The sequence below is a fragment of the Lipotes vexillifer genome, unplaced genomic scaffold (genome assembly GCF_000442215.2).
Source record: "Lipotes vexillifer unplaced genomic scaffold, Lipotes_vexillifer_v1.1 scaffold346, whole genome shotgun sequence".
In the NCBI taxonomy this organism is placed as follows: Eukaryota; Metazoa; Chordata; class Mammalia; order Artiodactyla; family Lipotidae; genus Lipotes; species Lipotes vexillifer.
This window is the reverse complement of record NW_006772766.1, coordinates 272,544-300,041: the sequence shown is the minus strand read 5'-3', so window position 1 is coordinate 300,041 and position 27,498 is coordinate 272,544. Positions and strand designations below refer to the sequence as shown.

Genomic DNA, 27,498 nt, shown 5'->3' with positions numbered 1-27,498 from the left:
ATTCCTGCTCCTCAAGTCTGTGATTTATTCAGAGATGTTACATTCCCTCAACAATGGAGGCTGGTCTGCCCCACCTTGGGTAGGGGGATTGTGGCACACATCTCAGAAATGTTCTCATTCTGTGAGATACTGGGCCAAATGGCAACTCTGCCAGCTCTGAGAGGTTGGGAGTGATCAGCTACATCTGGCCTTAGAGGAGAACCCTTCATAGAAAGGCCTTGGAAATGTTATGGAGCATAATTGGGTAGACGGTTGGGCAGGCAAGGATGGCAAGAGTCAGACCTGGCCTGAACTGGGTAAGGAAGGAAGAGGTGCTCTGGAAAGGTAGTACTTGGGCAGCCCCCCAGAAACAGGCAATAGGATGACATCATGACGTGTAGACAGTTTAGTGTAGTCTCTGGCCAGATAGTTCCTGGTCACAAGTAGTTGGTAAGCCCTCAGGAATGTGACACTGTCACTAAGCAATGTGTCACTAGAGCAGTCAAAGGCTGTGGAAGCAGGAGGAACAGCTGTCTCTTGTCACCATTCCCGTTGTGTAGAGTGTGAGGTCCTTAAAGTTGGGCCATGGAGACCAGATGTGGCAATGGAGAAACCCAGTTTGTAATGGCAGATAAGCCTGGTCTTTTAGAAGAAGGAAAAATCATAATGCTTGCTTAATGTCAAAGCATGTGAGGTTGAATTTACTAGTGCTGATGCATTTGAATTCTTTTCTTGTGGATTTGAAGCAAGGTTGGGAAAAGGGGGAAATTTGAACTCATGACCCTAGTGGCCCTAAGGGCTAGAATGAAGGTGGAGTTTAACTGTTAGGGCTGCCCTTCTTATAGTAGGGTGTTGAGTTCTGCATGGGAACAGCCTTCTGATCCATTGGGGAAGTCCAGCTTGCCTATACAGTTAGTTGGTCTTGGCCAGCTTGTGGAAGCATGTTGTAGACTCTGATTCATGTTTTGGCTTAGGGCTTTGGGCATCAGTATTTTTTAAGAGCTCCCACAGGATATTCTAATTTTGGGCCAGGTTGATAACTACATCCCTAACTGAAGCCTCTCCATGTTACATCTGAGAAAACTGAGCCTAAGAAACGGAGGCCCATGCCCATGCCAACACAGCATGAATATAGCTAAGCTGAGCTGAGATTTTGTCTAGGGCTGTTTCCACTCCATTCGTAGCTGGAAGTAAAGGTGGCCCAGACAGCTCAATTGAGCATCCTCTAAACTTGGTTATTGGGCCTGGATGAGATGGGAGTTATGCACCACTCCCCACCTCAAGTACTAGAGGAAGGGGTGAGGTTCACAGAAACTAACTGGACCCCAGGGAGGTTAGCAGCTCTCTTTAGAGCTCAAGTTCACTGGCTAGGCATGTGCATACCAGTGGTGGTGGGAGAGAAAGGATAGGACAGGATAGAAAGTGAGTAATGCTGTGGACACCAAGACATTCAGTTGGTGGGAACATTACAGGGAGCTGGTGAGTAAGAGCCCAAGGACCTGGTGACTTCATTCCTCAGTTCCATATAGAAATGCTGGGCTGGGACCCTGCCTTGTGTCCAAGGCAAGGTGCTTTGGAACTGAAGACTGCTGATTCTCCACTTCCTGCTTCAGCTGGATGGTCTTTACATCTGACTAGGTCCCAGCCCTTGCTGCTCCTGTACTTTCAGAGTACCCCAAGCTCTCTCATAAGCCCTGGCACCATATCACAGTGTGGTCTTTTATTATTTCCCACTGTTTCGTATGTGGCACCCCAATTAGAGAATAAATTCCTTTTATGATTGGAAAGAGGGCTTTGCTCCCAGTCTTCCCAGGAGCACAAGAAGGTGCTTAGTGTGGAGAACCAGGCAGTGCTAAGAGGGTATCTTGGTTTCTTTTCTCCTACCAGCCTCCAAAGGAACTTTTTATTTGAAGAGAAAGGTGACTGGGAGCTTCAGGGTGGATATAGCACACACTGCATTCTTTGGGATCCAATAATTACATCTTTTCACTTAGTAGTGATGGGGAACCCTTTGAAGTAGGGGCTTGTCATAATCTCTGTATTCTCAGTGCCCAGCACCCTGCCCCACACTTTGCAGGTGCTCAATAGCTGATGAATTGATTTGAAGTCATCTCTTCTCCTGTTCCCTCCCTTGAGTCAGGCTAGATTCCCTAGAAGCCTTCTGTCTCCTGGGGGAAGAATCTGAAAGGTAGGGAGGAGGAAAGGGCTGCATCTGAGCATTAGCTGTTGGTATATCCCTTGTATCCAGAAGCCCACAGTTCTTAGTAGTAGTTGACTTTTAGAGTACACATACTTTCGCACATATGTTTTTTTTTTCTTTTTTTCTTTTTCTACAGGAGGGGCAAGTATGAGGAGCCAGGGCATGAAGTGGGAGGTTAGAAGGTGGGCACTCATGAATGGTTGTTTCTTTTCACCACTTCCTTGTGAGAGAAGTGCTAACTGGATCCTGAAGATCCTAGACCTCGTCCAGAGGAGAAAGGCTTGTGTGCAGTGTTGGCCACTAATGGAGGTCTTTAGCCTTGGAGCTTTGTGGTTGGCATTAGTTTCATTCTTAGCTGTCCCTCCCGCTGAGTTTGGCAGCTCCAACTTGATTTTCTTTTATTTTCCAAATGTTTTCTAAGGGGATAGGGAGGGAAACAAGCCACATATGTCCCTTTGTTTCTTTAGCCCTTAATAGGCTGGCTGGGAAGGTGCCCTTCTTTCTTCTTCATGCATGCCTCTTGCTCTTCAAGGCTGGGGGTTTGAGCCAGAGGCCTAGGGGCCCCACAATCCTTGATTCAGCCTTTGGTCTGGGGCCTGCTATTGGGGGGGGGGGTCAGCTTGGCCCAGGGCCTTTCTGGTATCTGAATGAGCCTTTGGGGAATAGATGGTTAGTGGTCTAAGCTTATTACCTTTTTTTCCCCCACTGCCTTTACTTAGGAAGGGAATAGGCTACTGTGTATGATGGTCTGGTCCAGTTTTCTTTGGTTAACTTTCAGATAAGCCTCTTGCTGCCCATCTTCTATGGAAAGTAGAATGTGAAGAGTGCTATTGGTCCAGGTTTGAGACCTTGCAGATAGTGAATGGAGTTACTAGCCTAGTCTAGCAATTAGCAAACTTTCCCGCGAGGCCTGATTTTGTATGTATTGTAAGAATAGATTTCATATTTTAAAAGCATTGTTAAAAAGAAAAAAGGAATATGCAACAGAGACCGTATGTGGCCCATAGAAACAGTTTGCCAACCCCTGGTAATCTATGCTTTACACTACCAAGTTATCATATACCAATTTCTTTTTCTTTTTAAGATTCCGAAATCCTTTTTTAAAAAAAATATTTATTTATTTGGCTGTGTTGGGTCTTAGTTGATGCATGCAGGATCTTCGTTGTGGCATGCGGGATCTTTCATTGTGGCATGTGGGTTCTTCGTTGCGGCACGCGGGCTTCTCTAGTTGTGGCACATGGGCTCTTGAGCGCGCAGGCTTAGTTGCCCTGCGGCATGTGGGATCTTAGGTCCCTGACCAGGGATCGAACTCGCGTCCCCTACATTGGAAGGTGGATTCTTAACCACTGGACCACCAGGAAAGTCCCTATTATGTACCAATTTCTTATAAACTCATGGTTCCTCTTTCCTGAGCCAGGCACATGGTAGGCCTTTGACTCCTGATTTATGATTGGGATGTTTGTAGCTAGTCCCTTCTGTGTTGGTTACTAACTAACCAAACCACTTTGTCTCCTTCTGGTGTGTACTTGGTGTCATAGTCACTGGGGGTTAGAATTAGAATTGTATCCTTCTTGGAGGGGAAAGAACCCGATAGATGATGCTGTCCTCCAGCTCACTGTTCCTGTGTAAGACTTAGCTTTTCATCTCAGATGGCCCCAAATCTGATAAGTAAGCAGCTCCTGTTGATGGTAATTAGGGAGATTTGAAAACAAAATCACAAAAATCCAAAGCTGTGTTCAACAGGGGATTCTGGAGCAGGGGCTGACTCTTCCTGCTCCTCCCTGAGCACTTCATCCTTGGCTTTGCTGAGCCTCCTAAAATCAATCCTGGCTTTTTGAGAAGGTGCCTCCTTTGTGTTCTTTCCAGACTGTGCTTGAACAGAAGGAATCCTGGGTACTTTTGGAATAAGATACAGAGACCGTTTGTTGTAGGGTTGATATTAGAGCGTAGCTTTTACCCAGACAGGGAGGCATTCTCACCTCTATCTGGAGCCCTTACATCCAGTGTTCTGGAGGTTTGCATTTTGTTAACTGTTGTGTGTTTATGTGGGTATATGCCTATTTGGTCACCCATGCCCATTCTTGCCGAGTTCCTGGGAATCCTGTAACAGAGAGAGTATGGTGCCAAGGCTGAGTCATTCTCCTGGAAAAGCCAGGATTATAAGAGGTGTTGTACTAGATATGCTTTGGAATGCTTTCTCTTTTCTCCTCTGCTGTCCCCACCCTTCCCCAAACACACCTAGGATTGTAGATACCCACCCAACTCTAGGCTACTAGGCCTGGGAGACTCAACCACTGAGCTTCCTGAGGGGTGACCAGGGCTGTTCCTCCTCTCCCCTTCCTTTCTGTCCCCAAAGCCCTATACCTCTACGCCCAAAAGTATAGAAGACTTGTGGAATGTGTAAAGATGTTTCTACCCTTAGGGACTGAAGCATGTTTGTGAATAGTGAGTGAGGCTAGCTTAAATGGTTTTAAGGCAACAATTAATGGTTAGCATTGCAAGTAGAGTTGCCTCAGGTTTTTCTCCTGACTTCTTTGGGCCAGTGTCTGGTCGGCATTGTTCAAGGTGACTTGAGAGAAAGGAAGATGGTAGATGGTAGCCATAAGATAAATTAAGTGGGTCAATTATGTAGAATTATTTTCTTTTTTAAAAAAATTATTTATTTTTGGCTGCGTTGGGTCTTCGTTGCTGCACGTGGGCTTTTTCTAGTTGTGGCGAGCGGGGGCTACTCTTTGTTGTGGTGCATGGGCTTCTCATTGTGGTGGCTTTTCTTGTTGTGGAGCACAGGCTCTAGGCGCGTGGGCTTCAGTAGTTGTGGCGTGTGGGCTCAGTAGTTGTGGCATGCAGGCTCAGTAGTTGTGGCTCGTGGGCTCTAGAGTGCAGGCTCAGTAGTTGTGGCACACGGGCTTAGTTGCTCCGGCATGTGGGATCTTCCTGGACCAGGGCTTGAACCTGTGTCTGCTGTATTGGCAGGCGGATTCTTAACCACTGTGCCACCAGGGAAGCCCCTGTAGTATTATTTTCAACCATTATTTATAGCTGCATGACCTTGGGTAAGGTATTTAACCTTCTGAATCTTAGTTTTCCATCTTTAAAATGGAGATAAAAAATGACACCCACTTCCTTGGAATTTATGAGAGAGAAAAGAGCGCATGAGCATGAAAGTATACCTAGAAGGGTGCCTGGCATATTGAAGGTGCTTGATAAAAGCCCCTTTTCTCTTAATTTCTTTCATTGTACTTTGCCGTCTTTAAGTATTTGAGATCAAAGAATTTTAGTACCCTAGTTAGGCTTTTCCTCTAATTTGTAAATGGGCTCCCTGCACTGCACTACCTTCCACTGCAGCCCGTTGAGGGGAAACAGTCCAAGAATTTGTGTGGGTGAGTCTGTTGCTCTGTGAAGAAGAACCCCAGCTCTGGGGAGCCTTGAAAGTCCCAAGATGAGGGAGTTGGGTATTATGAGACCCAGGTTAGACAGGATGGTTTGGGATGGGAAGAAGAGAGAATGTGCAGAGGAGACAATGGTTAGAGGAACCCTTACTCAAGAAAGCAAAACAGTTTGTGAAATCATTGGGTCCCCACCCCTTTGCAGAAGCTAGGCAGCCATAGCTGAGGCCCACCCCAAGCCCTTGCTGTGCTGGTAGCTTTCACTTCGTGTGTGTGTGGGGTGGGGGTAGGGTAGGGTGCAGGGGGATCTTAGTCTGGTCACCCTTCCAGGTCTACCTGTGGGTAGACAGGTTTTCCGTATGGACTGAAAGTGGGTTGTAGTAGGATCCCTCAAGATCTGGAGAGTGGTTCCCCCAAGGTTTGTGGAAGCTAGGGTAGGGAGTGCTCATTAAGCTAAGCTGGTACCTCAGTGAGGCTGTGTGGAATAGAACCAGCTTCCTACCTATATCTTGTATACTAGGCCACCTTGTCTGGCTTTGTCTTCAGGGATTTCTGTCTCTGCCTGTGGCATGCCTCTCCCCCACATCTGATGAGCTGGTGTTTAATACTGTGGTGGTGGAAAGCTCTCTAATGTATTTTCTTCTGATAGTTTCTGGCAAGAGGGTCAGAGAGCTGGGAAAGGAGGACTTGATACTTAACTTTGTACTTTTGGGAGGGATTTCACATATTGTATATTTTCCTGTGGCATTTGAAGGGCCTACACTCTGTGTCCTTGTACAGGCTATTTGTCTACCTGGAATACCATGAGCTTCCCTTTCCCTTTAACATCTTTTTCCTGTGAAAATATTATTTGTCATTCAGGACAGGTCTGCTCTTTCTCTAGAAACCTGCCCTTCTGCCTTCTCCATTATGGCCTGGGTGCCCCTTTATGTTTCCACAGTTTCCTCTGATTACCTCTATCACTGCTCTTGCTGTACAGCACGGTAATTCCCCATGAACTTGCAACCCCTCCCCAACAAAAACACTCTCACACGCTTGCTCACTCACTTTCACAATGCACATTTGCAAGCATTAGAATCATCTCAAGGCCTGGTCCATAGTGGTGTGTGAAGCAAGCATGTGTATATATGTGACTGTGTCAGGGTTAGAGGTCCTTTCTGAAAAACCTGAGGTAGGTAAGAGGTGGCCCTGTTTGCTTTTCTAGGTCTTATTAGAATTGTAGTACAATTTTAGGACTCACTTTGGATTGTGGAACAATATCTATTGCCTGGGCCGTAAGAGAGGCTGCCGGGTAATTTCTATAGAGATTCTGGTGGGCCTCTTTCCTGCTGCTATGGAAAGAAACTAAACCAAAGTTAGGGTGTGGGCGCTTCTTACCCTACCCGAAGAACTCTGATGTGTGTATGTGTTGGGAGTGAGTGGTTTCATGCATGCTCAACCTTACCATTAGGGGATACAAAGATTGTAAGTTTCTGGTGGTAGGGGTGCTAAAAACTCTGGTATTGTTGGTTGGATAGGTTCAACAGTTTTTACTGGTCTCAGTAAATTAGTAGCTGAGCTTGTGGTTTGGAGGGCAAGATGTGGCTTTATCAGCTCAAAAAATACAGAGCCAGCATTTAAAGAAGTTATGTTAATCTACATAGGGACCAAAATTAATAAGCTGGATGTCATGTCCCTGTTCTTTTACTGACTGCCCCCCTCACCCTGCCCTAGGACTTTTCCAAAACAATCATAGATCCACAGAGCTCAAGGACATTATTTGGGCTCTCTATACCTCTGCTTCCAGGAAGGTTACTGTGACAAAAATGAAGACTGTGGCTACAAACAGAGATACCTAGGGCAGGTGTGATGCCAGATGCCACTCTTAAGGCTTCAGCACATCCACTGGAGGCAGGTGCTAAGAGTTGGTATTTTCTTAAGGCCTATATGACAAACCTTGTTCCTTGATGGGGGCAAGAGTTAAATTGGGCTGCAAGATTAGGTGTCAGAGAGCAGCAGGCTGGTTGGGACTGGGGACGACTTGTTTAGGGGTAGTCAGTCAAGGTCTCCCATATAAATCTAGCCTGGGATTATGCTGCACTGAAGGTCTGCACTTAGTGAGGCAGTGCTGTGGAATGGCATCTGCCTTCTGATTTCTCACCCTGAATGAATGAGGAGGCCCTCCCTGAATATTCAGATGGAATGTTCAACTGCATTCTTTGCTACTTATAGTCTGGGAAGGGAAGACAAGGGGGGATCCAGGGCGTCAGCTGGTCAGAGAGGAGTGAAGGGAAATTGAACAATGAGTGGGCTCAGACTGTGGTACCCCCTCACCATCCCTTCCTCTGATCTTGTTGGGGGAGCTGTTCCTATTGGTCTGAAGTCATTTTCTTTTATCCAGTGGCCAAAGCCACTCTAGGCCCATTAAGACCCTGTGCAAATCATGTTGCTTTAGCAGAAATGCTGATACTGGCATCTAAAACCCATGTGTAGTGAGACTTCAGTGATCCCGTGTCCCCTGCATTGGCAGGCGGACTCTCAACCACTGCGCCACCAGGGAAGCCCCGTTTACTGTATTTTTGCATCTCCTGGTTCATTAATCAAGGAAGAGCATTGGCATGTTTTCTTTCAGTTTCCAAATATAGGAGAAGTGGCCAGTTTGTGTTTTCTCAGAAAATTCATTTTTCCAGAAGTACTTTGGACCATCACCATCTTTCTCTAGGCATGGGTCCTCCAGTGTGGAAGGTGCTCCAGTGGTTAGCTGGTCACCCTTCCTGTCCCTGTCTGTGAAACTGGGAGATTACTGCAGATTTTTCAGCTTGATCAAGCAGGTTACTCTAGCTCCCTCCCCAGTCAAGGAACGCCTCCTCCAGCGAGGGGAAGTGTGGTAATGACATTATCTTTCCCCAGGCAGCCACGTGTTCTCCGAGAACAGGATGTGGGGAGGGCTGGGGCCCAGTCACAGGGTATGGGGGCGGGCGCGGGAAAGTGGGCTGGTAGTGTGGCCATGTGGGTTGGTGCCTGCCTCCTTGGCTTTGAGAGGCGTGAAGAGCCCCTCTATTCTCGAGTGTTAACTCGTGTACACCCACCCACCCATGGCATGTCTGTGTTCTTACTCTAAGAAAGAACTGTAAACACCTGTGAATGAGGCCCAGCTCTTCAGGTTGGAGAAACTCAGTGGCAAGGAGTGGGTGGGCCCAGGCTGCCCGCTGTATCAGCCCATGCCTTGTGACTTCTGCAGCCATAGGCCATTTTGGCAAGGTTTTGTCCGGGGAGCTGTACCCCAGTAGAGAATGGGGTTGTTTTGTTGCTTATCCCCAGGCCCCAATCACTCCCCTCTTAACAGATGGCTGCCTAGAACACTAAGGTGATTTGCATGTTCAGTTTCCTTTCAGGCCCCATCCTCTTCTTTTCCCCACCCCCACTACTTCTTCTGGGGACCTTTGGAGATGTGCTGCCTGGGGTGGGGAAAAGAGGATGTAGCTAGCTTCCTGTGCAAGGGAGGGTGGGGCGCCCGCCTTCCTGCCTGTCTGCCCACCCGACCAGCTGCCAGCGCTTGAGGAACTGACTGTAGAGTTAAGTTCAGAGTCATCAGAGGCAGAGGGACTTTCTGGGCGTAGGGATGAGGCTTTGCTCTTGTTGGTCTCTCATCACAGTTCTCCACCACGGGGATTGCTGGGGCTCCCTTTTCCTAGAATCACAAGGCAAAAAAGGGCTTTTAGAGACTAACTGGTCCAATCACCTCATACCATAGATGGGTAAACTGAGCCCCAGGGAGTCTTTAAGTCCTCTAAGGAATCAGCAGAGTTAAGATGAGTAGAATTTTACAAGGTTAGAACTGGAGCTCCCTCCCTTCCCCCAAGCTGCTAGTCCAGTGGTTTGCAAACTGTATTTGGCCAAGCTGCCTGGGGAGCTGTAGCCATCCTTCGACCAGAACAATTCTACTTTTATGTACTTTATATCCTGAAATTTCATGAGATTTTCTGTTTGGTAGAATGAAGAGGCAGGAAGCTGCTTAAAAAAGTAATAAAACTGAAAACCACTGATCAAGACCTACCCAGTACAGTTAGGGACACTCCAACCTAGAGGGGGAAGGGACTATCTCAAGGTTACTGGTCCACTGTTTATGGCTGGTTGCTTCCAACTACTGGTGTGGCTCCTTCCACTACAAGAAAGACTGTTCCCACCCTGTGCTGCCTTGATCTTCTCCCATCCCAAGGAGAGCCCCTCTTGTAGCACCCTTAGACAGAGCTAGAGGCCAGAGGCCACTAGGTTTCTTGGATGAAATAAATGATAGCAAGTAAGCCTTTGGAAGGACTCTCTTGCAGCCTTAAATAAGCGAAACCTGGAAGGGCAAAGAACAGTGTACTTGCTAGTAGTTGAGGAGACCTGGGTTCTAGTCCTGTCTCCTTCACATTTGAGCAAATTGCCGTTTACCTCACTGAGCTTCCATTTTTCCTGTCTATAAAATGGTGCTCATCTCTGCTCTGCCTTTCATACAGAGTTGAGTTCAGTGAGAGAATGCATGTGGACAGTGTCTTTTAAAGTGTAAAGCACTGTGCACATGGGGTTAGGATTTTTATTGTATAAGGGTGAGCCAGAGGTCTTGGATTGGATAATGAGGTTTCAGGAGAAAGGAACTAAAATGTATCAAACATCTAATACATGCTAGGTGCCAAGCCAGGTCCTTTCCTATGAGTAAAGGAGATAATGCTGTCCTCACAACAATCTGTGAGGTAGGCATTGTTACTCCCATTTTACTTTCAGGAAAACTGATGCTTCAAGAGATCTAGGGACTTGCAGTGCCCCCAGGGCTTCCTTCCAGGACCCACACTCTCCATCATGTATTTGTAAAGAGACCTTAAGAAAGTGCTGTGGTTTCCTTTGGGGCTTTCCAACCCATTCCCTGCTCCACTCCAGCCTCTCTCCTCTGGTGGGGATGAAACTGTCTCTTGTTGCCCTCATGTCTTAGTCCTGGGCTCTTTACCTCTTGCTTTCCTTGGTGGTACACCAGGTGCACTTAGGTGCCCTTTGGATGTTAGTTGATGGAGGAGCCCTTTGGGTCAGCTCCCTTTTTGTTGATGAGGGCTTCCTACTGCCCTGGGGTGCTGGTAGGAAGAGCCTGGGATTTGTTGCTAGTTGGACAGACCTGGTTCTTGGCCAAGATCATGCAACTAAAAGATGGCAGTTGCTTCCCTTCATTGAGATCAGTTTCCTCATTTGTAAAATGGGCCTAAATGTGGCTTACTTCACGTGTGTTTCATGTGCTGGTAAATGTTTCACAACAAACTCTCTGGTGAAGCCATGATTTGAACTGTTTACTAATCCCTGTGGTGTAAATACTCTCACCATGGCCAATTTCAAACTACCAATACAAGGTCTTTGAAGGAGGAGTTGTACAGAGTGGCACATGATCAGCTCTAGTACGAGCTGGTTCCAGTGCACTGTTATTAATCACACCTATTTTAGAGTCCCAGGCTCACTCCCACCCTCAATCTGTTCACATCTATATGCAAATGCAAGACCCTCTCACCATGTCTTTTCTCTTCCCCAAGTTCCCAGAGCATCCAGGAAGGAGAGAGTATCATTTAAGGTCTGCTTCTTGCCTGAAAGTTCTCCCAAGAGAAAGTGTTTAAGGGGCAGAGAACTTGACAAGATTTTGATTGGGGCCCTAATTAGAGTATTATTATTATTATTTTTTGCACGGTACGCGGGCCTCTCACCCTTGTGGTCTCTCCCGTTGCGGAGCACAGGCTCCGGACGCGCAGGCTCAGCGGCCATAGCTCACAGGCCCAGTCGCTCCGCGGCATGTGGGATCTTCCCGGACCGGGTCACGAACCGTATCCCCTGCATCGGCAGGCGGACTCTCAACCACTGCGCCACCAGGGAAGCCCCTAATTAGAGTATTTTGATCAATGTGTTTTGGCTGCTGAGGTATTTGCACCAGTTGTTTCCTCCCACTGTCTAATTCTTAACTAGATGGGAAGATAATGGAAGGCTCTGGACAGTGGCCTGAGGGTATGGTCATTTCAGAAAGCACTTAGCTGTCTTCCTTTTTTTTTGGCTGAGCTGGGTCTTCGAAGCGGGCTTTTCTGTAGTTGCAGCCTGCAGGTTTAGTTGCCTGGGGGCATGTGGGATCTTAGTTCCCCGACCAGGAATGGAACCCCATGTCCCCTGCATTGGAAGGCGGATTCTTAACCACGGGACCACCAGGGAAGTCCTGCACTTAGCTTTCTGATTGGAATTCCAAAGCTTTCTCCTCCCTCTTCTGCCTGCAGAGCGTCCTCTGCTGGGTTCTAACCTAAAGGTTCCTGCTATGAGGGTCTCTGGGCCAGGAAGCATTTTGGAGGACTGGAGCTCTGGTCGGACCTCTCATTTCATCTCAACAGCATCTGTGCCAGGTGATGTTTCTTTAAACTTCCCAGAGGGTAAGAATCACTTGGGACAAAGCTACTGCTTCCCAAGCTCCTCCTCTGGAGAGTTTGTTTCAGTAAGCTTGGAGTGGAGTCCTGGAATCTGGGTTTTTAAACTACTGCCCCAAATGATTCCCAACAGTTAAGTTTGGGAAACACCACATTACCGCTGCACAACTGTCTGCCAGGTGGATGTCATTATGCCCATTTTACAGATAGGATGATTGAGAGATCATGGCTTGTTATTGGCAGAGCTGGATGCTGCCCTCAGGTTTTTAGACTACAAATCTATGTTCCTCCTACAAGAGAGAAATTACTTTAGTACATAATAGTGTCTGTGGTGGTGGGAAGTGATGATACTAGGTAGGGAGGGGCAAGGATAATTCCTGCCCTACTTTACAAATAAAGAGACCAGGTTGCAGAGGGCTTTGGGGGCAGTAGCAGGACTGACTGCATTCCTGATCTTTTGTGGAGGTGAGCTGCATTCAACTCTGGAGAGCCATTCACTAGGCTAACCGGCCTAGATGTCCCTGTAGTTACTGCTCTCTACTTGGCTTTGTTTCCCCTCTGGCCGTATTAACACCAGCACATGAGAGGCTGTATTCCATGCCAGAGGTTCCCAAACCTGGCTGGGCCTTGGAATCATCTGAAGCTCTTAACTTCTGATGCCCAGGCCCTGCTTCTTACATAATAATAAATCATGATCTTTGTGGATGAAGCCAGGGAATCTGTATTTTTAAAAGTTTGTGATTTTTCTGGATAACAGCTGAAGGACTTTGGATGTCTTAGTGTGTTGTGTTGAAGGGTTGGGAACTTGTATATATTGATGGGACATGTTTGAAGAAAATGGCAAGGCAGAGCCTAGAACGAGGAAAGAAGATCAGGCAGCCTTTAAAAGGACAAGGTAGCATAGGTACTCTGTTGTATTCTGCCTCCCCTCAGGGCTCTGCTTCTTGGGGGAAATCCCCATCCCTTCCAAGAGAGAAAACATTTAAAATAATGCAAGGATGTGTGTGTGTCTACCTGATGTGCATGGCTTCAAACTGTGTAACCAAGTAGAAATCTAATCACATTTTTAGAGTTTGCCCCCACAGTCAAAGAGTCCTTTATGCTAGAAGGGCTCTCTGGAGGTCTTCTTGGGCAATCCATAGCTCTTAGGTGCAGTCGAACAGGTTTTTGTTTTAAATCATTTCAGAGAGGTAGAATATTTGTAATAATATGGCTAAAAAAGGAGGGGTTAGTAATCATCACATTCTACTTATGATATACCAAGTACTTTCATGTCTGTTATTTTAACTTAAATCTCCCAGTAACCCTGTTGTGAGGTTGATGTTATTAGACCCATTTTATAGATTAGAAAACTGAGTTTCAGAAAGAGGAAGGTCAGAGAGACTCCAGAGCCTCTTTCTGCTATACCATGATTTGTTCCTCAAAGAACTGAGACCATTATTTCTGGGACGAGGGCTGCAATTTTGTGAGTTCCCCAGATACCAGGTTTGGCTGTTGGCTTACCAGCAACGTTGGCAGGAAGCTGACCTTAGCTTAGCTCTGGAGTTGAAAACAGAGCTGCTTTTTTTTTTCAATTTTTATTGGAGTATAGTTGATTTACAATGTTATGTTAGTTTCAGGTGTACAGCAAAGTGAATCAGTCATACATATACATATATCCACTCTTTTATAGATTCTTTTCCCATATAGGTCACTACAGAGTATTGAGTAGAGTTCCCTGTGCTATACAGTAGGTCCGTATTAGTTATCTATTTTACATGTAGTAGTGTATATATGCCAATCCCAATCTCCCAATTTATCCCTTCCTCCCTTTCCCCGCTGGTAACCATAAGTTTAGAAAACAGCTTTTTGATTTACCCTGGAAGCCTCCCCTTGCTCCTGCATAGTTGACTGATCCTGGCTTCAGCAATTTTAATACCGAGGAGCACAGGACAGGGCAGAAGTCCCATGAGTAATGGATGGAACCCAAGCTGAGGCTTAGATCATCTCCAGTGCCTTTCAGAGCTGGGATGCTGGAGGTCGCTGTGATGTGTTCTTGAGCACAGAAAGTAGAGCCCTCTTCTGGTGCTCTGGGCAGAACTGGTGTCTCCAGGCAGCTGCAAATGGTCTGTGTTTCCAGTCTATAAATACTTCCTGTGAAACTTGTAGGTGGGAAGCTGGGTCAAGCAGGAAACTGATGCTAGAGACTGAAGCCCAGCTGGGTGGGGCCCCAGAGAGGGGCTTAACCCATTTGAGAGACTTATTTTATTAATGATGGACCCTCTTTCCTTTTATTTCGGCAGCTTCAAAGTTTTATGAGAATTGAAGAATCTGTTGTTCTTGGCTATCTAGATATAAATCCGTTCCTCAAATTCCCTGCCTCTTTCCTTGCTGTGCCGTCTCCACCCTCTCTGTACCTCCCCACCCTGTCCCAACCTCCAGCTTGGGTCTTGGCTGTGACTGCTGCCAGGGACCTTCCCAATCAGTTGCTATCCAAGTTTTTGCAAAAGAAACTGTCCTAGAAACAAGGGATCTTTGAGTTTCCTTCCATGCTGTTATAAAAGGTTTAGTCTCCCTAGAATGGGTGATGGTGAATGTATCGGAGCCTTAAAGTTAGGCTTGCCCTCTGTCATAAACTAGACTTCCATTTGGTGTCAGCTTGGAGTTTTTCATGGAAGCAAGCTGGTCTTGCCTCCTCCATATAGTCTTTCCAGCTCAACAGCCTGGCATGTCTCCTGTTTTCCAAGTGCTAGGATGTTTCTATTGCTTATTATGGCTAGTGGTTCAAGAGCCAGATTTTTAATCCTTGCTCTCACACTGTCCAGCAGCTGTGTGACCCTGGGCCAGTGCTTCCCCTTCCTTGGACCTCAGTTTCCCGAGCTGTATATTGCAGAGTTTGAATCAAGTGATCTCTAAGGTTCCTTTCAGGTCTGATAGTTGGGGATTCTGGATTATTTATTCTTTTGGAGAATAGGGATGAGAAGTTCAGAAGGGTTTATTCTGGAGGTGCCAGATGAGATTCTAGGATGAGTGGATTGAAATCTTGAGGAAATTTAAAGAGGAATGGCTATGCTAAGGAGCTTGTGGGGCAGTCCCCTGTGCCTTGGAAGGAGAGATGTTCTGGGGTGGGGGATAGGGGAGTGGGTGGTGTTTGCTCCTGGGATATGGTTTGGCTGAGCTGATTTTGAAAATAAGTCCTGCAGTTAGGTATAAATGATAAGGAGCTAGTTTCCTTCCTGACCTTCATGTATTGAGAAGAAGAGGGGGAATCTACCTCAGTCTGAGTTTGAGCAAAAGGCTGTGCAATTAAGGCTGGATTAATGGGGAAGCTGTAGCTTACTAAGGTAACCTCACTGTTTCTGACCTTTGACCTTTTCAGCTTTGTTCTCTGTCCTGAGCTCTCCTCCTATAGTGACAATGTAGTTATATTCTCATTGCTAAGAGGGGTTAGTTTTGTTTGGGGTTACTTCTCTAAGTATATAACTGGAGGAGTAACACCCAGTATCCAATATGCCCTTGTCTCCCAGTTGAAATGCTTCTCAGGGAGCTTTTGGAAGGCAGGACTAGGACAAAGCAAGTGAAAGGGGACCCTTGTCTCCCATGCCCTTTGCAGCAGTTGGAGTGATTAAAGAATTACTGCTGACCCATTAAAGGTATGGGTGTGCATGGGGTTGGGTGTGGTCTCCTTTCTAGAACCTACTGGGAAAAAGCACAGGCATAGGAAGGGTTAACCCTAGGCAGGTCTTGCCAGCTGTATTAAGGGTCTGGAAATGGGCAGGAAGAGGTCAGAACAGATAACTGTACCAGGTACCACTTCCAAGTCCACAGGGAAGAGACTGAGTTGCAGGGAAGTGAGTCAGTGGAGGAGGAGGAGGGGAAGGGGGAGGGGGAGAATGCCTCCTAGGCTAGAGATTCAAAGCAACCCTTGTTTTACCCCTTATGGAAAACAGCTGCTTGAGGCAGTACTGTCATCCCAAGAGGCAAGACAGACCAGGCCCTGCCCTGCCCTGCCGTGCCCTGGCCCCAGTTCTGGAAGCAGGAAGTGGTGGGTGCTAGATCCTAAATAATGGGGATAGGCAGTTTGAGTGACACTGTGGTGATTGCTCTCTGCCCAGGGAAGAGACTGAAGTTCTGGGGTTACCCTGGTAGGGCTTGTCCTGCCTCTGGCCACCCTCCTACACTTACCTTTGCCTTCTCCACAGAAGCAGTGCCACTGAAAGCCCAGAGGAGTTGGGCCTTTGAAGAGAATGGTGGGGTGGCAGGTGATGGGTGATGTCATTGAGCTCAGCCCCAACTGGGCTGACTCATAAGCTCTGCCCTGGCAAGGGGGCCTTCCCAAGCAGTGCTTCCCAGATGTGCCCAGGCTTCCTATGCTAAAGTGTTTGGGCCTTAGCCAAAATAGTTGCCAAGGTGGTGTCTGAAGTCAGCAGTGAAATCAGCGTTACTGGAGAGGTAGGTGGAGTCAAGGATGGTGCTCTGGGAATGTCCAGAAGACTTGTCTTCACCACTTGCTGGCTGAGTAAATGTGGTTTCAGTGATGTTAAGTGAAACTGTAAGTGAAGGGGCTTGGCACATAGTTGCTATACAGTAAGTGTTCATTTCCATCCTTCTGTTACCTGCCTTTATGCTCGTCAATTTCCTTATCCATGGTGTGGGGCTGGTAATGCCATTTGCCTTCTGTGTACAGGTCCATGCTTCAGACAAGCCACTTGTGATTATTCGACTCTGCTTTGTCCTGTATCTCCCCCAAATTCCTTTCTAGGAAAGAGCCATCTTGTAGTTCAGTGACAGGGGTGAGTAAGAGGACACTTTGCCCTGATCTCCTCACTGTGGCCCAGCTACTGCTCATCTGGGTGCTCCTGGCCCTAGGGGAAGAGAGGGTCCCTTATTTGAAGCTGATCAGGTCCAGAGAGCAAAGTACCCCAGCTGTTGCAGCCAAGGCAGAGGTAGCATGTGGCCTGGTTATTTTGTTTCTTAGGCCAGCCAACTGGGGACACAGGAGAGATCCCAGTTTGTTGAGGGCTTTGGATGACAGACCACTGACATGGGCTTGTTAGTGTCCAATGAAAGGCTTGGTGTGGGAAGTGTCTGTGTTCAATTGTTCAATAAATAACAGTGGATTTATTGTTCTTGCGCTAGGGGTGGGAGGGCTAGGGTGTATGAGAGGGTGTCACCCCCCCACCACACCCAGACTTTTTTTGTTCTTTAAACTCTAAATGTTCTCCAGAGACACAGTTTTCAAGGACAGGCTTAGACAGGGCGTTAGTTCTCTGTTGGGGACCACATCTTGAAATGCTACTCCACCCAGGCCAGCTCCTCCACTCCTGCTGAGCCGAGGGCCTGCCTGGGAACTTTCTGCTGACTTTGGAGGCTTTATTTTCAAGTTCTTGCCTCTCAAACTAGACTGCCCTCTTTTCCTCATTGAGATTGAAGAGGCCAGGCCCAAAAGGAAGGCAGTGGTTGCCCACTAGGGTGAGCATCCAGTGGGCCCTGTGTGGCAGTGGGTCTGAGCCTGCAGCTCCTTGTATACATTTGGGTCTCAGATTACTCTTAAGGAAGACAAGGGATATTCTTTGATCAACAATCCTGCCCTATACCTATCACCTTCAGCCCCAGTCATGCTATTACCCTTACTACCCCCTACCTCTGACACAGAAAAAAAGGAGAACACAGACCCATGACCCTGTCTTCATGACTCACATTTTCTTCTGAGGTAAGTGATGGCAAGAAGAGAAGTCCCTTTGTGTTTGCTTTTCTTTCCAATTTTTTTAAACCTAAGATTATTTGTCTCCACAGTGAAGTTCAGGAAACCACAGGCTGCTTTCCCTCAAGAAGCAGCCACAGTGGAATGACAGAAATTCTGAGCAGAGATTTTAGAGAAGTAGGTTCCAGTTTGGTTTCAGCTGGACAGCTTCAGATTTGGGGAGAGCCCTTGTTCTGGGGCGATGCTGTATTAGGAGGGAGGAAGCTGTACAGTACTAGCCTCTCTGACATGCTTATTCCTAACCCAGGCTGAGTTCTTTTCTATCAGTTGATTTATTTAAGAAACATTTATTTACCAAATATTTAAGTTAAATATTTGGACTTGTGGGCCAGCCCCTGAAGATGATAGATTGGTATGAACTGTGATTGACATGATCTGCAAGAGACACTGAATTTCCTTTGAAAATTCTTCCCAGTAGTGTGAATTAAAGGGAACTCCTGGGACTTCCTTGGTGGTCCAGTGGTAAAGAATCCGCCTTCCAATGCAGGGGACACAGGTTTGATCCCTGGTCAGGCAACTAAGATCCCACATGCTGCGGGGCAACTGAGCCCATGTGCCACAACTACTGAGCTCCTTCACCTCAACTAGAGAGCCTGTGTGCCGCAAACTACAGAGCTCATGCACTCTGGAACCCACACGCCACAACTACAGAGCCCACGCGCCCTGGAGCCTGCGCGCCACAACTAGAGATAGAAAATTCACATGCCACAACTAGAGAAAAGCCCGTGCACCGCAATGAAAGATCCCGCATGCCCCAACGAACCCGCGTGCTACAACTAAGATCCAACACAGCCAAAAATAAATAAAATAAATAAATAAATAAAAAATAAATCTTAAAAAAAAAATAAAGGGAACTCCTAGCTGTGGAATGTTCCCTAGAGCCCCACCCCTTTCCTCGGTGTCCTCCCTGGGTGCTTTCTTCTAAAAAGCCCTGTTCTGATTCTGCCCCACCCTGCTCAGAACCTTCAGGGTGGCTGGCCAATCTCAACAAGATTAAGGCCCAGCTTTCTAGCATATTCTTCAAGGCCTTCCACCTACCTTCCTGGCCTCTCTGCCCACTCTTCACCTTGCAGGCCTCATTTACCCTGGAGGAGACCTGCATGCTTTTTTTTTTTTTTTTTATTTACAAATGTGTTTTTTTTTAATTCAAACAGAAAGTCACAAAAATTATAATCATCCTCATCAGTTCACTCAGTCCCATGTAATTAATTTTTTTTTATCTTGATCTTTTGTTAGCACTTTTATGAATTAATCACTTTTCCATTAGAGTTCTGAAAATGCTTATTCATTCAGTTCAGCAGTATAGACCTGCATGCTTTTATCTCTGTCTCCTTTTGGGCCGTTGCACGTATTTCTTTCTCTACCTAGGGCATTTGTGTGCTCTCCCCCCCAATTCCCACACTCTCCCTTTTTCAAAATCCAGGTTATCCTTAGAGACCAGTGCAAATACCACTTTGAACTATGGTTCCGTATTTCCACAAAAGGTTTCTTCTGTTCTGGTATGGCACTTCTCAGGGTTTCCCTTGTATATTATAATTTTCCTGTTATTCAGTAAGTACCTTGGGGTCAAGGACTGGTCCTGTAGCTCTACTGCAACCATAGTTCTTTAAACATACTATTCCATTAATATTGGGTAAACTGAAATAAATTTATAGGAAGCTCCTTAACCTGGAGTCCTTGAGCCTCTGTGAAGTCCATGGGTATTATTTGAAGTGGGAAGGATCTATGAAGTTGGATGGAGGAAAATTACATATTTGATTTCACTAACGTCTCACTGAAATTTAGCCCCTCTTTCAATTATGCATGTAGGCCCCAAAAAAAAGTTAGTACCTATGACTTTGTCACCAGTGGAAATCTAAGATACTTTTGTATCACGATTTACTGATTATAGAGTTCTCAAAATATCATTTATGCCGAAGACAAAGTTGAAATTACAGTAGTAATAATTAATAAGACCCAGTGTTAGGTAAATATATAATATAATAAAGAAGTACATATTAAACTTTGATAACTATTTCAATATAATTGGTCTCTTTGTATCTACTTTATTTCATGCATTTACAAATATTCTGAGAAGGAGGTCCATAGACTGCACTAAACTGCTTGGAAAGGTCCATGGCACAAAAATGTCAAGATGTAAAATGTTCCCACCTCTGATTCTGTATACTATGTTATATCTATCTCTTATATCCCCTTGCTTAGTTCTGTTCATTTAGCCAGTATCTTGTGAGTACCCACTCTGTCTTGGATACTAGAGAGGTAACTCTAATTAAGACAGAAACCTTGAGGTGAGAATGAAATTTCTCAATGCACTAAAAGGGCCACTGTCCCTTTTCTACTCTTCCCTATCCCTATCAAGTCATTGGTGTTTTGAGGGCTCCCCTGACTCACCTCAAGTGTGATTTAAGGCTAGATGTTGAGGCCAAATTCCAGCCCTTTGGGCCTCATTCCCCCTACCTTATGAGGGCCTATTCTATGGAGGTCACTGTATTGGCAGGAAGCCTAGGTAACACTGAGTCAAAGTGGCTAACCCTGCCCGTTGTCTCCCACTGGGGTACTTGCCTTACTTGTTCCTGCCTTCATGGCCTTTCCTGTCCCATTGTCAATCCTGAAATAGATTTCCTCCTTGGCTCCCTGGTGAGATTTATTTACAAAATTGTTCCCCAGGCCTGGTCCTCATCAGAATTGTTTAGCTGGCAAAATTGCTGTCTGGCCCTCTCTTCCCTGCTAGCTGACCCCTGTGCTCAGGAAGGGCCCATAGGTGTCAAAGACTGATAAGGCCTTATGTCTTACCCACTCCGTGGGGATTTGTATCTTTGGCAATTCTATTTTTAGTTCCCTCCCAATAGTATAAATAATATATGAGCATATTAGAAAATGTAGATTAGTTTTTTTTTAATTTAAAGAAGGGAGAATGCACTCATAAGATCACTACCCAAAAACCAAGACTGACTAACACTTGGGTATGGTTCCAATAACCTCTGTAGGCATACTTTTTACAAAGTTGAGCTCATGAAATCTTGTTGCTTAGTCTTCCTTACTTAATATTACTGAAGTATTTGCCTTGGGCATGAAATAGTCTTTATGAATATTTTATATGACCATGTAACAAGCCATCTTGTGGCTATACCATATAGGTTACTTAAGCAAAATGTCCAACAACAACAAAAAACACTTAATCTTTGATTTCTTTTAATGGAGACATTTTACACTTTGGTGTAAGAGGAGTTTGGCGTATTGGTTTAAATTGTGAGGCTTGGACTTAGATCTGAATTCAAACCCTGTCTTCCCCACTTACTAGTGATGTGACTTTAGGCAAATATCTAAGTCTTCATCCCCACTGTGGAGATAATACTCTCTACTTCACAGGGTGATTGTTGATATTAAATGGGGTAGTGCATATAAAGTGCCTAGTGACTAATAAGTCTGCATACATGAAAGCTGCTGCTTATTGTTGCTATTAATACTATTACCACCACCACCAAGCTTTCAGCCAAAGGAACATATCTCTATTGATGAAATTTCAGCTATCATTGACTTTGGCTAGGGGATCTCTTCTTAAAGGTAGAGGGTACTTTTTCTAGTGCCTGTGAAATACTGTGTGTTTCCATCAGGGCCTGTCCCTGTTCCTTTTCTCTCTGCTGACTTGGCTTTGGGAAGTCAAGCACCTCTGTGCTGCCCACACCTATCTCTGTTGAGGCCCCTTTCCTCTCTTGAGCCTAGGGAGACCAGTGAGACATAAATACAGGAAGTGTTAACAATGTAAGTCAGTATATAGAACCATAGACGTCAGCACTGAAATGGTTGTTGGAGATTGCCTAGTGTAATTGACAACCTCCACCCCCTGCACTTCTGCCCTTGTACAGATGAGGGGAACTAAGGCCCAGGAAGGGGATAAGACTTATCCAAGGTTGTAGAGTGAACCAGTTATGATGCTAGGCTTAGAAGGCAGTGTTCTTTATCCTGCCCTTAACTTGCCTCTGCAAAGATCAGTGCTGTAGATAATCGAGGCTATAGATCAGAGGTGGGCAGAGAACGCTATGGGCTTGCAGCTGGCTGGTGTAGGTGGAAGAAGTACAGTCAACACTTGTTTCCTCTTGATAGTAGGTTGATTTGCATTCATTTGTTTGTCCCTTGGTAAGCATTGCCCTGTAGCTATGGGGTTTTTTGTCTTCAGTAAACTGGTTGGGAGCAGGGGCTAGGTTATTGTTTGTTTCAATAATAGTCTCCCTTCCTTCACATCAGTATCTAAATGTCTTAGGTTCTTGCATCTTAGTTCCCTCTCCTATGGTTGAACAGAGACTTGTCCCAGGCTCTGCTGAGCATAGAGCCAGACAACTAACTTGCCTCCTTTGATCTCATCCTAGATCAATGTGCGTGTGACCACCATGGACGCAGAGCTGGAATTTGCCATTCAGCCCAACACCACTGGCAAGCAGCTGTTTGACCAGGTAAGGGAGGGACTTGTTGCTCCTTAGCCCCCCACTTCTCCCAATAGCTTCCACCATAATACCCACTTTTGGGGAATCTCTAATACTCACTCCTCCAGGATAGGTCAAAACAAAGGCTGGCCTCAGCCTTAATAACAAAGGAGGCAAAGTTTAACTTTGGCAGCCTACACCTTGATGGCCCCGATTAATCCTATCCTTGGTGCTGAACATGGGAGAAAAGAGAAGTGAGTAGGATATGACTGTGCTAGATGCTTTTAAAATGTCAGCATGCAGAGCCTTTCTCTCAACTCTGAAAGATGTAAGTGATCTCTATTTTGATGATGACGCTCAGAAATTAAATAACTTAATTGCACTCAGCTGGTATCTGGATGGTATTTTGAACCCCATGTTCTTGTCACTACAACATGGCCTCTGTCACATTGTTTTTTCTTCCTAGAAGGAAACCAACATATTCTCCCTGAAGTAGTGTGCTCTATGTACATTTCCCTCAAGGAATATTGGGACTTAGGATACCGCTGGGGGTGATGAATGCAATAGGAGGATACCTCAGCTCCTGTAATCATGCCATGGAGATAATGCTGAAGTGGTCATTCCCATCTCCAATCCAAGGGGTGTTCCTTTGCTGTGAATCATCATTGTCAAAAGGGATGTACTATATAATAGGCATGTGGGGGCCACAGAATCTGTTAGCATTCAAAGACCCTCCGGGGGCCAAAGGAGTGTGCCATCTGTGACCAGACTTCTAGGAGTAAAAATGGGGTTCCCATTTCCAGAGATTGGAATCCCTCCAGGTGGGCCATTATCCTATTTCCACACCTGCCTCTGGTGAGGTGGGGGTCTAACATTGTCCTGGATGTTGGGACCGCATGTCCCCTTAATGGATTTTCCAGGCCCTCTTGGCTTCCCTTTCTCCTTTGCTCTCTGAGTACCTCTGCTGTCTGAGAGCTTACCCAGAGTTGGGAAGGGAAAGGAAGAAGGAGATTATATTCAAATGAGATCATTCTGTTACTATGAATACTCCTGACTGGTGAGGGGAGAGGATGGAGATGGGGATGGTGCAAGGCTGTTTTCCATTCAGATCTCTATGTAAAAGGAAGGAAAATATGCCTAGAAATGTGAGGACAGCTTGGGCATGTCTCCTGAGTCCCTGATGTCATGTGGTAGAGTGGGAAAATTGTTGTCTATGGCTATTACAGATGAAAGTTAACATTTGTCCAGGGCTTACAGTATGTCAGGTACCGTGACAGACATTTTGTGTACCATATCATTTGACTATCACAAGGCCCAATGAATGCAGGAATTAGTACTGGCCCCATTTTACAGATGGGGAAACAAAATCTTCAGATTCGTAGCTAGGCCTTGGGAAAATTATTGAACCTTTCTGGGTTGGTAGTCTCATTCCTCTCCTGGCCCTGTCCCCCAAAAGTGGGTCTAATACCTACCTCAAAGGCTTCTTGTGAGGTTATGAAAGAGTAGGTTATTTGTATCTCACTTGCTACTCAGAAAACTTGTTACGGTGGTTTATAATTATACAAAAGGATAAATTAGAAATAGGGGAGAAAGGCAATAAGAAAATATAAATAGAGAAGTGAGTGTTATGTGAAGCATCTGCCATGTAGTAGAGATGTAATAAATGATAGCTTCCAAATGCTGCGACACTTCTTGTCTCATTAATCAGCTAGAGTTGGGAGATGGGCTTGAAGATCCTCAGCATATCTAACTTTGGATCTAGCTAGAACTTGCTTCTTCTCTGGAGTTTGTTTTGTATCGAATGGTGAAAGGTAGTCACTGATATTTAATTTACAAAAGACAAATTAGTCAGAGGAACATTTAAACACACATTTACTACAATTAATGTGCTGACATTCACATAGTTCACAAGTGATTGCAATGCTAGTCTGGAATGACTGAATGCATTTTGATTACATTAAGGTTTTGCATTCTCCCTTTGCATGCAGGTTTTATACTGGAAAGCTTTTCAAGGGACAGCCTGGTGAAGTCGAAAGGGCACTGGATAGAAAGTTGGAAATTTGGAGCCTTAGGCCTGGCTCTACCACTAACTCTCCTGATACACAAAACTTTCCCCTCTTTGGGCCTCAGTTTCCCCATCTGTACACTGTCTAACTGATATCTCAAATCTGGTTATCTCTCAGAAATTTATCTGTGGCATTTATTTCTGTATTCCATATCTTTTCTTTCCCATTTCTAACCCCACTATTTGGATTTCAGATGACCCCTTTCTGTAAAAAGGAGGGAAATGCTTCACTTGAGTATGATCTGTAATTGGCATATGCCAGGGGGTGGGAAGGGGAAGGATACCTGGCGGGGGGCACAGCTCTTCCTAGATAGGCTTCTACTGTCTCTGGGACAAAAGGGAGAAGGTGTCCATTACCGTAGGTAGGCTGTTGGGCCCTTTGCTTCAGACAGCAGTATCATTCTGGGCAGCAGCTGTAGAGAGGGGAGTATCAGCCAATGTGGATTTTATAGTCCAGCTGGGTACCAGAGACTCCCTTGGCCTCTACCCAGATGCCTTCCCAGAGCCCTGGTTCTATACCCCACCTCTCTCAAACAAATGACACTGTTCCCTGCCTTCAACACTGGGGGCTTTGTCCATTTGCATTGGAGGGCGTTGCTGTGGAGGGTGAAGAAGGCATAATTTAGAGCCTAGAGCAGAAAAATACTTGAACAAAGGGGTTTATTAACTTTGAAAAGCCACAGGGCCGGATAGTTCTTTGTTAGTGTTGGTTTGGTTTGCGTACTGTGGGTGTGGTTCTGAGGGAAGCCCAGTTGGTAGGGAGCCCTGGCCAGATTGGTGTGCTAGTTCTGAAAGCTACTGCTTCCCCAAAAAAGCCCTTGAGAGACTTGAATCTTTCATACTGCTTGGGGAGAGGAAAGGGAGGAAACCAGGAAATTCATGATTTCCCACCAGGAAGATCAGTGTTGTTTTGAGAAATATGATTTAGTCAGTACCTACTATGGACTAACCTTGTTTGAATCCTTGTAGTGACCCTGCCTATGAGAGGTGAAACAACACACTCTAGGTTATGTAGTTAGTAAATTGTGATACAGAGTTTCAAATATAGCTCTGACTGTAAAAACTATACTTTTCCCTACTGTGCTACTCTGTTTGGGGTGAATGAGCCTGTTTGGCTTGGAGAAGACTCAAGGGAAGATGTATTCTCTGTCTTGAGATCACTGAGGGGCTGTTGTAGGAAGGAGGGGGCAGTCATGTTCTGTGAGGTCAGAAGGAGCAGAGCTGGGATCCCATAGGTGAAAATTACAGGAAAAAAAAATTTCAACTCTGACACAGAATTGAGCATCTGGTACTCTCGGGGCCAAGGCTGGTCTGGATGGAAATCCTCAGAGGTGCGTGTTCACAGGCCACTGGGGGATTTGATCTCTTCCCTTCTTCCCTCTCTAAGTTGATGAGGCATAAGGAAGGAAGTCCATTCTGTCTGACTGAGATCCATCATTCAGGGAGATCAGGGGCCTAGGAGGAAGGAGCTGGACTCCTTGGGAGGAATTGACAGAAGCTCTGGGGCCATCCTGGAATCCAGCAGTTGTCTGGCTGATGACCAGAGAGGAAGCTGACTGGAGAGGAAGCACCCTCCTTGGCACCAGCGATAAATAACAGGCAACAATGGGAAGCCATAGCTTGAGGAGTTACAAGGCCTGGTGGGAAAGGGAAGTGGGGCCCATAGTTCTTCCCGTTTGCTTTTGTTCCTTCTTGTGAGTGTGTTCACAGTTAGGGAGGAGAGAGAACACATTTTGTTACAGTGATTTTGTCACTTAGCCCCATTTCTAAAGCGTGAGGTTCTTCCGAGGGCTCTTGATTACCTAGGTGCCACTAAGGGGCAGTGCTGTCATAATAAGTTCCACTTTAAGAACCCTCTGCCTGGCTCCTCCTCAGCCATGGTCTCTAGCTCTAGCTCTATTCTAGCTCTACCTGCCCCCTCCACTTAAGGTTCTGACCTCTAGAAGAAAGGTGAAATCTCAGAGCATCCATCCATTCATTCATCTGTTCATTGACTGATTCAGTATTGACTGAAGGTCTACTGTGTCTCTAGGAGAATCTCTAGGAGAATCTCTAGACCTATCAAACACCCTCTCTGTCTTTAAGGAACTTGGAGTTACTCACCTATGGAAACAGAGAAAAGTACATGCAACTGTCCTCTCACATTGAATGAAACAAACACCCTTGAGGCTCAGGTTGTGTATAGAGGTGGTATATAGAGCACGGGATTTGGTGTCAGCCTTGGGTTCAAATTCTGTCCTGCTATTCAGCCGTGTGACCTTGGATGGCTTGTTTAGCCTCTTAGGACTTTACTTTCCTCAGTAAAATAGTAATCACACTAATCTTAGAGATTTTGTAGTCTTATTTAATCCTTGAGTAAGTAAAGTGCCTGGTGCATAGCAGGCATTCTAATGTTGCTTATTCTTATTAAGGGCTAAATAAGTGGGTGGAATTTCCCCTGGGAGTTCAGATAAGGGAGCCATGAAATCAGGATGCTTTTCTGGCTCAGTGAAGGCCTTAGGATTTGTTGACTCTGCATTGAAGGCAGCAATCCCTTCTTCTCTTTTTTACCATTTTTGTTTTATAAAATAACTAATATCTATTATTATAATAATAGTATCCCCATCTTATAGATGATGAACTGAGGCTTGGAGAGGGGAAAATACCTGTTTAAGGTCAGATAGCTAGGAAGTAGTATAGTGGCTTGAACCAAAGCTTATAGCATTTGCAATTTTCCCAGTGCCTTTTGTCAGCTGTGTCCTCTGTGACCTCCTCTTTATTTGCCTGTTTCCATTCTAAGAACAAAGTTTGGTCCCTAAACTTAGAACCCTAGCTGAACGGGTTCTGTATTACAGAGCAGGTGGCCACTTGGGCACAGGCAGTGTGGGGTAGCAGAAGCAGCGATGGTGGCAGCCCTCCTGGAATTTTCCAGCTGTGCACTGATTTGCTTTCAGGTGGGTGGCTGATGCAGCTGCTGCCAAGCCTGTAATGGGATCTCAGTGGGCCTCAGGTGTTTGGGCATTGGTGCAGTTTTGCACATAATTTCTCATGCAGTTTTCCTCTTGAGGCTCAAGCCTTGCTTCCCAATCCTGCTCTGGGCTTCTGAAGTGACTGCTTATGTCACTAGTTTATTTACTCAGATAGATGCATAAGGGATATGAGGAGGGGGGCTTTGGTTTCCAGAATTGACATAATCTCCTCTCCCCTCCCCAGACCTCAGACGTAAGTAGCCTTCACATGCAAAAGAGAGGCAAAAGGGAGTTCTTGCTTTCATCCAGATGCTCCTGGTAATTAGTGAGGATTTTCTCAGAGGCAAATCTCTTT

At 45.8% G+C, this 27,498-nt stretch overlaps 1 protein-coding gene across 1 annotated transcript in view; it reads left to right on the top strand.

The window, feature by feature from the left end:
* The window catches only part of MSN (moesin), a 66,745-nt gene that overhangs the window by 20,745 nt on the left and 18,502 nt on the right, over nt 1-27,498 (top strand). The window contains exon 2 of the mRNA XM_007447849.1: nt 22,077-22,160. Within this exon, the coding sequence (XP_007447911.1) occupies nt 22,077-22,160 (84 nt within the window). The remainder of the gene's footprint in view (nt 1-22,076; nt 22,161-27,498) is intronic.